Here is an 11,473-nt window from a genome sequence, read left to right on the forward strand (position 1 = left end):
GATCCAGATGGGCCAGGAGAGTGGAGGGGGCTGGGGGGCCCGGGAGGAGAGAGAGGGCTGGGGGAGCCATGGGCAGGCAGGAGGAGAGAGAGGGCTGGAGGGGACTGGGGGGGACTGGGGGATGGCTGTGGATATCCGGGGGTGGAGGGGGGGCGTGTGGGGGGGGGGGGGCCTGTGTGTGCAGCCCTCTAGCCTTGGGTAGACAGTTATGTATTGTAATGTATTCCTGTGACATCTTTCCGTGCTGTTTACAGGGCTTGGCTGCCTTCATTAGCATGAGTTCACAGGCCCATGTCTCCTGACACTTGTCCTTGGAACCCTGGGGCTCCTAGCTCCACAAGTTCATATATAGTAGAGCAGGGAGGGACGATTCACCCCTGCCTCATCTCTCCTGGATGGTGGAACTGGATGGTTATGCACCTGCTTCTCTCCCTGAAATTCTGACATGGAGTTTCAGTTGATCCTTCCTTTGAGCTAGGTCATTCAAATACCTTTCCATGTCAGGCGTGAACCACATATTAGTCAGTGTTCTCAGCTGCTCCTGAGAGCAGCACTCCTCACGCTACTCCACGCTCTAGGGCTGTATGGGAAGGTCTGCTGACTGCCAAACAGGATGTGCAGTCTAGTCAGCACAGGCTGAAAGTCCCAAGTGGAAAAAATGTACTTGATTTTAAATTTGAATATGTTCAATGAGAGCTAAATACACTTTTATTATATTTATTCATCTTTATACACAATTAAAATGTACAGATTTTGTAAGTTCTCATTCTTATCGACAACTGTAATAGATGCAAGTATGTTTTGTACATAAATACACTTTCAGTGTAATACTTTTCGCTTGGCGTCCCACAGTTCCATGGTGGTGTGAGCTGTGAAACTAGTGGAGGTGTGAGTGACATAACTCTCACACCTCCACACCTGTGGCTACCGGAGTTACAGGTGTTCAGTCATCTGTGATGAACACCGTAACACCCTGCCCTGCCTCTGGGCCATGCACTACATATTGTCATGGTGGATCCATTCATGTGGTGAAGTGTTTCATTGGAATCTAATGATTATTAATTTTTGATTGACATGTTACTGATGGGAAAGGTAAGCTTAACTCTGTCATAGCTGTTAACTGATGTAGTGGAAGCATATAATCACCAAAGAAGGTTAACTCTGTAGCCTGGGTGCTGTTGTTATTCCACGCCTTCCGAATGTCTTTGACAGGAAATGATTAGATATGTCTCTGTCAAAATGCCTTTCCCAGGAGAAAGAGCAGAAGTGAGCAATGACAGTTGGCAAAATTATCCAAGACAATTCTCTATACTATACAGTGCACTAACTATCATATCCCACACTCTGGCTGAACCCCTTCCAGATATCCTCTCTGGCTGCATTCAAGGTAGTGTGCTAACAACCCACTCCCCCCTCCCACACACACACACACACTCCCCCTGAGTAAGGCTTCATCCCCTCCATCATCTTACCTTGCACATCATGGAGGAGCTTGATTACATTAGACGAGTGGTGTTGATTGGAGCTGTTGGTCAAAGCGTCTGGAGATTACAGCCTTGGAAGCACCTTATGGGAACTTAAGTACTAGCACAATCTTACCATGTAAACAGCTTTTTAATTCGCCAAAATCCTTAATGGTATACAAGCTTAGAAATTAGAAACCCTTCTGTTTGACAGTAAATGTGTTTAACAGAGAAAATGCTACTTTGATGTATTTTAAATTTATGAGTGCCAAGCAGAACCTCAGGAAACTCCAGAGAGTTATAGGCTACTTAAATAATCTGGAATAGGCTTCCATGAATGTTTGTGCTTGAACTCTCTGTGGAACAGTGTTATTTCAAGTTATTGAAGATGGGTACAGTCACCCTAGGGAGATACACAGAAACCATGTTTCTCCCAAACGCTCGCTCCCCCACTGAAGACTCCCTCTGGTCAACGGGCTGCATGTCTTAACCTTCAAATATTATCATGAAGAGTTTAAACAGCGTACTGATCTGGTGTATTGATTGTGTCACAGGCCAAAGATATAAACAGAAAATTGGAGGAATAGTATTGGAGGAGTTACATACTGTAATTACGAGTTTGGTGGTTTAATATATACCTAAATATCATTTTTCCTAGACATAAGGACATAAGAAAGACAAGGTTGGCATGAGGAATGTAGTGCTTAATGAAAACATTACTTCTTATTTCTGGTGCTCAATACAGCGTTAGATGTACTGTTAGAATGGGCAATTACCACATTCAATAGGAACTTCAAAACCAGCCAACTCCAAATTTCCAGTGAGGCAGTTCTATTCTCCTACTCACCATCATAGCTCGACTCGTGCAGCCTGGATCAAGCCTGGGTCCACAAAGAATGTTTTTATAGTGTGTGAGACTTCCTGTGTCCTGTAGCCCAATCTGGACTAGCCCGAAACGTCACATGCCAGCCTATTATCACCTTGTAAATCTTTGAAGATTTCAATAAACTTCTCTTTCATTCTAGCTAATCACGCTCATGCCATCAATGTGGATGACCGTTGCATTTAGACAGAAGGAACATTTTAAAAAGAGGGAAACACATGACAATTTGGTTGTGAGTCAAGCGTGTGCCCTGCCTTGTGTAAAGTATGACAACTCAAAATATGATGCGTGTTCATCGTAGTTCAAATGACCAGAACAGTAAGTCTAATCTAAAGCTAAACAAAATATGTATCCCTTAAGAACTGTAGTAACAGTGTATTTTTTAATGATAAGATGAATGTGACTTCATTCTTATTCTTTGGTTTGTCAACTATGCTTAGTCTAGTGTTTTGTATGATAGATTTCCCATGACTGTTGTGGTAAATCCACACATGGTCGCCACACAGAGCAAGGCTTCCATTGATTAAATCACCACAGAGCCCTCCCCTTGCTCTGCTCAGTGTGCTGGGTGTATTAATATTGACTGCAAGTACACCTCCAAGGCTTGTCTATTGGATTGGCTGATTGAAAAGGCAAGTAAAGCAATTTATACACCTTTTACTATATGTTTAACTGGGAAATTGGATACCACAATTAAATATACTATGCAAGTTAAAATGTGTATTTCCACAAAACTAATTGGACATTTTTAGTGAGATTTCGGACACTTCTGATAATATTTTAGTCATTATTACTTTTTGTTTACTTATTGTTACAATTTTGGAAGACAGGAATTTTAAAGGGCTGCAAGCATTTAATGTAATAATTGAGTCCGTGTTATCAAAGAAGGCCCAGGCCCCATTTGGACACGGTGTTGCCATGCCTTTCTCCCTCCTAATCTTATGGCAGGTCTGATTCATAGCTATCATAAAAGTAGACCATGGTTTAGAACTTGTTCACAGTAGAGACATGTGAACCATAAAAACAGTTTATGTTCCAGGTGGACAGGTTTATTATTTGTTTGTCTGGGTGTTTGCGTACCTTCACTGATTCCAGAAGTGAGACGGTACCTTTTAGAGTATCGTTTTTTCCTCATCATGTCCAACTGCTGAATAGGGGAGGGGTCTGCGAGTGCATTTGGGAGCTGCCTGGGGATTGAGCAGAGTGTTTGTGGGTATGGGTGTAAATCTTGTCAGGTAGGGGTTCCTTACTGCCAGAAATACAGCAGAGAGACATATAACTTTTGGAAGGTGCAGGAAAATCATGGTGTCAGACAGACAAATCCCAGACTAGACCCATCTGTCACCCTTGTTCTCACCCCTGGTTTCCCTCCTGGTCTCCCCTGTGGTCCCCCCCACGCCCCTCTCCTCCCTAGTCCCACTCCTGGTCTCCTCCTCCTGGTCTCCTTTCCTGATCTCCCCCTTGGTATCCCTGGTTTCTCTCCTGTACTCTCTCCACACAACATGGGCCGTGCTTAATGATGAAATGATCATGTGGTCGCAGTGTTCTTAACCTTGCATGCGTATGTTTCTCCTTCAGCCAATCGGAGCGCTGAACCCCAAGCGTGCTGTGTTCTACGCAGAGCGCTATGAGACCTGGGTGGATGACCAGACTCCCCCCAACCACTACAGCTCTCACTACTCCACGGCCTCCTCCACACTGCAGTGGCTGCTCAGGATAGTGAGTGCAACCAAACGTTCTCAACCCTCTGTTACCACACAGTAAAACATGACCTCCCTGTTGTATGGCTCAGGTCATAACACCAGGTCCAAATGTATTGGGGATGTAAAAAAAAAAGGACAAATCCAATCCCTAGCTTGTCATTTCTCAGGGTGCATTAGGCTGAGTGTCAGTTGTCAAACATTATGAGAGCTCCTGTGAGGTCTGTCAGCTGAGACTGAAGCTCACGGGATACTGCTCAACATCTCTATCTGATTGGCCCAAAGTTCCAGCTGAGAGGCTCTCACGGGCCATTTCACAGGCCAGTAAACTGGCATATGAACTAAATAAAGAGGCCTGTGTGATGATTTAGAGGCCAACCTGACAGGTCTATGTTTCAGACAGCCAGAGAGCCCAGGAAGACATGTCCATCAAAGCTGGAGACACTCAAACACAGACCAATACTCTCGTGCGGCTCAGACCGTCTGACGTCTGAGGCAGCTTGGGGTTCCTCCCCCTCGTTAGCTGCATAAGCGGATGAATCCCCTGAAGTTCCCCTGACAGCAGACTGGCCTGTGCTGGACTCCTCCCCAGAATACCTCTTCCTCTCTGAGTGATGTGTCCTCGCCTGTCCACCATGACACTGCCATCTCAGATGGAAATCACAAAATATTTGCCTGTTAGCATGGAGAACAGTGATGAGTTCTTCCTCAGGCTGGGAACAGTAGAGGAGTGAGGCTTCGGTAGAACATAACCGCTGTCCATAGCCGAGACTGTGTTTCTGGTAGTTTGCTTGAGTAGAGTTTTAATTTACCATCACATGATTCAATTCAGTGTCTTTACATCAGAGAGCATTAGCACTGATGTATTCTCTGATCTATGTGTGGTGTTTATGTTCTCTCCAAGGAACCCTACACCACCTTCTTTCTCAACACGAACCACAACAAGTTTGACCACCCGGAACGCACCTTCTCTGACATCAAGCGCTCCTGGAGGAATTGCCAGAGAGACACTTCAGACGTAAAGGTGATGTGAATATGAGCAAGCAATACACTTTTCATAATAATCCTTGCTCCCCATGGTCTAATGTGATGGTATCTGTAGGGAATCTATTCAGTTCACAAACAACTTCACCTTCGTTAACCCAGAGGAAATGTCAGTATGTATGCCATGAATTCAAAATGGCATATTCAAATTGGAAAGAACATAGACAGATAGTACACAAGAATAGTTTTAAACACTAAATCAAATACATATTTGATTTACCCTGTTAAGAAAATAAAACATTTTTTGGTGAGGTAGAGGGAAAAAAAGACAGAGTAAGGGAGAGAGCAATGCTGAAGGTGAACAATGTTGTGGTTGGACTGGGGAGAAAGCTTTGGCTCCACAGAGACCCACAGAGCAGTCAGAGAAAAAGCTGAACCCTGTGATTCTGTTCCATTCTGCCCGGTGCATAACACGCAGCAGGAATATGCACTGACCTCAAAGTGTCATATATTTCTAGCACACCCCACTTTGGGTTAGTGTTGCCCCGGGCAATTAATAAACCATTAATGACAAAAGCTATTTAAAATCAGTCTTTTATGTACGGACAGGGCTTTTACTTGCCATGGCCTAGGGAGAGCAGCCAACAATCTATGTAAAGTAGATTCAGAGACAGCAGCATGCCAGGGAACAGGAAACTAGTCAAACACCACCCTGTTAACAAATATAGGCTACTTTAAACCACTTGTAAGTCTGCATGCATTTGTTTTTACACATATAGGATGGCTGCAGATCTATTACACAGAACAAAAGGAAACATGCTGTGTAAAACTGGGGGGACTGGAGCAACAGCTGTGTTTTATAATGGATTAGTGGGTAACATTATTAATATATATATTAATATATATATATATTAACATACACCTAACAAAGGTCAATTGACAATTTGTCAGTACTGGGACTTCCTCCCCTTTAAATTGGACGTGTGTTTTGTGTGTGTGTGTGTTGTGGGCAGGAAAACAAGAGACTGTCAGACTCTTCTCAGAGTAGTCAACAAACCAAGTAACCCCCCCAACAGTAAGCCCCCCCCCCCCCAACCCCCCCCCCCCCCCACACACACACACACACACACACACACACACCCAAACCCCCGCTACGTGCTGTTTGAGGGAATCCAGCAGCACTCTGCTGGTGACAGATTCTGACGATTGTGTCATTAAGGTGACACAGTGTAAAGCAATGGAAGCTTGTGTGATTGACTTGTTAGCCCATTATGAGGCTGTTGCAGAATGAATGGCTGCCAAGGGAGGTGGGCTTGAAAACAGAGCTGCCAGTTTTACCGGCTTGGTGCTGAGTTACGACAGGGAAGTTTACAAACGAAAAAGGATTTTGAGAGAAAGAGAGACATACTATTCCCTCTCCTCTTGTCCCTGGCTGGGGGTGAAATGTGACCAACAGCAGACCACGGTTTATAGGAGCTTTCCCTCCCATACCTCCTCCCTCTCTAAACCTGGTGATTTATTAGAGTTTAAAAGCTCTACTCGTTATGTACCCCACTGGCATGGTAAAAGTCTACAGCATCACATACACGACAAATACTGCATTCATAAAACAATCTCATATACAGACTAAAAGATGTAAAGGGGCCCCGTGCTCCCCACAGACACGAGAACCTTTAAACGGTTCTCTATGGCTTTCTAATGAGGGCAGACAGAGATGTGGGAGCAGAGAAGCTGCATTCCTCATGTGCACATGCCCCAATGTACAGAGGCATCTCTCTCTCTCTCTCTCTCTCTTCCTCTCTCTGCTGCAGGGTAGGGTAAAGAGCAGTTATCTAGAACGGAGAGAGTTGAACACAGGGCCTGGAAACAGTGACAGGAACCTGCATGGCTGCTGACTCCAAGCCTTGTGTGTCCACTCCATACTAGCACTGGCATCAGGAATGTGTTTATGAGTGACAGGGAGTATGCAAGACACGGGCTGTTAAAATCACAATTATGGCCGTGATCGATAACGGTCATTCTCCATGCAGCCCAGTGTTGGTTTAGCTCTTAGTTTGGACCGGGTCCTTGTTTTGGTCTCGGTATTTGTTTTTCTCTCCCTGTCTGAGGTTGGAATCTCACCAGGGAAGACAGTGGGAGCTGCTGAGGTCACGGCCCCTATCAGCAGAGCCCTGAACACCAAGCATAAACACATTTAACAGCCGACACACATCCTCACCTCCCCCTGGAACAACTGCTACAGCGAAGCCTTGTCTCATCCTGCTGTTGTGTGTGTTTGTCTTACATCTCCCCCTGAAGTCTCACTCACTCACTCACACTGGGTACACACACAGCCTCCTCTATCACTCACACACGCTAACGGAACATCATCTCTCTCTCTTTCTCTCTATCTCTTTCTTTCTATCTCTCTCTCTCTCGTCATCTCTCCCTTTTTTGTCACTCTTCTCCCACAGGAGCTCATTCCAGAGTTCTTCTACCTTCCAGAGATGTTTGTTAACAGTAATGGTTACCAGCTGGGCATGCGCGAAGACAGGACCATGGTGTGTGATGTAGATCTACCTTCCTGGTCTAAGAAACCAGAGGACTTTGTCAGGATTAACAGGATGGTAAGGATGGATGGTTTGGTGTTTGACCTGTTCTTTCATTGAGTGGTGACACAGTAGACAACTCTCCCTGTATTTCAAAGGAGTCATTTAGATTACATTAATTGTCAGTCAGTTTAGATCTCACACAGGCAGCCAGAAAGCCCTTCTTTAGCCTCTGTGTCACTTGGTCTCTACCTGGCTTAGTCATGAAGTATCTATTACACTACACTGCTAGATACTAACACAATCTACCACTGCCCAGAGCACAGGGCCAGAATGTGTCTCCTCTAATGTTACCTAATGTTGACCCTATCAATCACGGGACGTCTGCGAGTGGGGCTGACTGTGGGACTGTTTGTGGGGATGTGTATGGAGCTGTGCATGTGTGTATGTTGGGCTGCATGTGGGGAATCGAAAGGAGAGTGGAGGTGTAAGTGGCATCGTGTAGGGCTGAGGACAGTGCTGCAGTGTGTTGGGTACCGGACTAGAGGCAGGAGCTGTGGAGGAGACAGTACTAACGCTTGACCTTTTCAGCAGGAGTGACAGTGCTGGGTAGGAAGGGCGTCTCACCAAGGTGACCTTTCCCCAAGCTTTACTCACTCTGCCTGGTCAGCTCCCCTACCACCCACACACACACACACACAGTTCTTATAACAATAAAATAGGGCAGTTTTTTTATACTGTAGGTACTGTGCTGAGTTGATTAGAACACTCCCCATTTCTGTCCTACTTTGTTATTTTCTTCCTCTAGCTTTTGATGTTGCATACTCTCTCTCTCCCTTTCTCCCTCCCCCTCCTCTTCTTTCCTTCTCTTCCTCCCCTTCCCCCTCTCTCTCCTAGCCTCCCAGTTCCCATCTTTGCATGTGCATGTGCCACTTTCAATTGGAGTGACATGCCCTGTGGCTAGCAGGGCTTCTGTGTACTAGAGCTGCTTCAGTGGGAAATGGCTGCTGTTGTTCTCCGTGTGAGAAGGAGAGTGGAATTCCCTCAGTCTACACTGAACGCCAAGGACTGTTGTCATTAAAAAGAATAACACCACAATAAAGCGACTAATGTAGAGTGAGAGTAAAATGGGCTTCCACAGGTATTCTATTATAATATTAAAGGAGATTACGATAGTCTGAGGTCTTATCTACAAGCAGAGGAGACTCACAGAAGAAATCCATATCCAATTAGCTACAAAATTTCACACACACAAAAACACACACATACGTACATACTTACATATCACACACACTTTACAGCAAATTGGTTCCCTTTAATATTTAACAGCTTCTTACATCTCCATGGAAAGATAGCTGGTCATTATTTTTAATAGAAAATATGATATCTGATGATATTTTCCCCTAAGGCTTGTTCATGAGCACAAAAACTTGCGTCTGTCTTTGCATACTTTACTCTGGGGCCTCTGCTTCCAATAACATGAACTGCCCTGTACAGTGACGTAGTCTGTGATTACAGGATGTATTTAAAATGTCCAGTGTGTGCGATGTGGTCGTGTTGCAGTAAAGTTTGTGTTGTTGTTACGTCCTCCTGTGTGTTGTGCGCTGCAGTGTGCCTTTCACCCCTAATTGCCCTGCTCTTCCCTGACAGGCCCTGGAAAGCGAGTTTGTGTCGTGTCAGCTGCATCAGTGGATTGACCTTATTTTGGGCTACAAGCAGAGAGGCCCGGAGGCAGCACGTACCCTCAACGTCTTCCACCACCTGACATACGAGGGCTCCGTCAACCTCGACAGCATAACTGACCCCCTGCAGAGAGAGGTACGCAAAACACGCCACCCCCGCGCCGCCACGGGCGCCAAGCACGGCCACACGTGTAACTTCCTGTCTGTGTTTCCCTCTGCAACAGAGAGGGTTACACCTCTGCTCTGTAGGTAGTATTATCAAGCACCAGTCATTATGCATGCAAACCTGTCCCACAGGGAACCGGCTTAACTACAGAGTCATTGAATTTACATTGAGATTAGTCTTTGAGTTTGCCGTTTGCTAACAACCTCTACAATTAACTCATCTCCAATATAGACTTAAGATATCTACTAATAATCATTCTTGTTAAGGGACAAGGACAGCTGACTCCCTAATACCATACTGTATTACCTCCCCTCTGTGGCATCAATGGACAACCAGGACAGTTCTTTGATGAATCACTAAGGGTCAGCTAGTGAACAGACAGGAAAAGAGATCGTCTCATTCTAAACACATTAATTGACTGACTGTGGTCTCCTTGGCTGATCTACTTGTGTATGGCTTAATTGCATAGAGGGAGAGGGAGACCAGAGAATAAGGGGTAGAGAGAGAGAGAAGAGGAAAGATGAGTTGTAGAGAGATGAGAGAGAGAGAGTAAAGAGAGAAAGGGAGAGAAAAAATGGGGAGAGAGGGGAGAGAGAGAGATGAGGGGGACAGGGAGACTGCAGTAACAGCAGCTGGTATGCAGTGATGCTTTCCAGTGTGAGCTCTTCTCTCCCTGTGATATCCACCATCTGCTGTCTGCAAAACAAGTCATTTATATACTGTCACTTTTCGGGGCGCCTTTATTTATCAAGTGACCACTATGCAAATCACACCCAGACAGATTTTGGGGGGTCTAATTATCAAACAATATGGAGAAAGCTTTGTTTTTCATCATTTCTCCCAGAATCGTAGACAATGACAATGATTATTTTTCTCATTTCGTTCCGGGTTTTAGAGCTGTCTGGCTTCCTGTCTGCAGGGTGAGCTGACAGTGGGGTTGCTCGTTTCAGGAACTAGCAGCTCATAGTAGCTAATTGTAACCAGTTAATGTTGTCTCCATTGTGGCATGTGCCTGTTTTATGCCTGAATTGGACATTAGTTGTGCTAATTGCAACTGATATGATGAGCATTAATTAATACATGCCTCGTTATGTTATATACATGTCTATACTGTACATTATACACACGCATACATCCCCCTTACACACACATTGTATATCAGGTGGGATATACCAGTGCATATACACAGTACCGGTATGTGTCAGAGGGGAAAAGGTGCAGTATGTAGTAAGAATATATAATCCACTATTCTGTTTAGTGCATAGTAAAAATTATTCCTGCTAGCCATTATGACCATGGAATAGAAAGGGATGTTTGTGTTCATGGTACAGTGCCAAGATGTGTGTTTATGGATGCAGTAACAGAGACCAATAAATGTTGTTGGTGCTCCTTAAATATTACTGCTTTTTTGGCAACAGCAAAAGATTACTAGCTAAACAAGGGTTTAGGTGGGTGTCTTCCAATTATGCATCATATGGAGCAACATGCAGATATGGGTCTCCCTGTGTAGTTTTTGACAGTGTGTATGGACATAGTCTACATGTCTGTCCAGTCCCTGCTCTAAAGGAAAAGCTTCAGGGGGGGGAGGGGGTGTCGGGGTGTGTTTATTCATGCACCCTGACTGATGAAACCACTCCTCTGTCATTAACCACCTCAGTAGCTGCATCAGAATGGATCTAGAGGTCAGGAGAGGAGATCAGTGTCCTACCTGTGTTGTCAGGCAGGACAGGACAAGGTTTGACAGGCAGGAGGCTGGGCTCCAGCAGAGGGCAGGGTGGTAGCTCTACTGGGCGCGCTGCCGTAACAGCAGACCACAATGTTTATCCTGACAGCCTTCTCGTATGGGAAAAACATGACAGCAACCTCCAGATACAGAGCCTGCTGTGTTGCTCTGATGTAAACAGACAAATGATGCATCAGTGGGGCTTTTCCCTCACGGCTGCTGGCACTCTCAGTCCCCTGTTGACTGAGGACTTGGACAGAGAACGGTAGCTAGTTAGTCCATGTGGCGGTGACGTGGTAATGACTGTGGTTTTGAAGCAGCTTTCACTCTGTATACTGTCACTA

General features: G+C 45.2%; 1 protein-coding gene across 1 annotated transcript in view; it reads left to right on the forward strand.

Moving 5' to 3' along the window:
- The window catches only part of nbeab (neurobeachin b), a 139,253-nt gene that overhangs the window by 116,613 nt on the left and 11,167 nt on the right, over positions 1 to 11,473 (forward strand). The window contains exons 45-48 of the mRNA XM_047035687.1: positions 3,925 to 4,065; positions 4,951 to 5,070; positions 7,484 to 7,636; positions 9,209 to 9,376. Coding sequence (XP_046891643.1) covers positions 3,925 to 4,065; positions 4,951 to 5,070; positions 7,484 to 7,636; positions 9,209 to 9,376 — 582 coding nt within the window. The remainder of the gene's footprint in view (positions 1 to 3,924; positions 4,066 to 4,950; positions 5,071 to 7,483; positions 7,637 to 9,208; positions 9,377 to 11,473) is intronic.

Source organism: Hypomesus transpacificus, chromosome 15 (genome assembly GCF_021917145.1).
Source record: "Hypomesus transpacificus isolate Combined female chromosome 15, fHypTra1, whole genome shotgun sequence".
NCBI lineage: Eukaryota > Metazoa > Chordata > Actinopteri > Osmeriformes > Osmeridae > Hypomesus > Hypomesus transpacificus.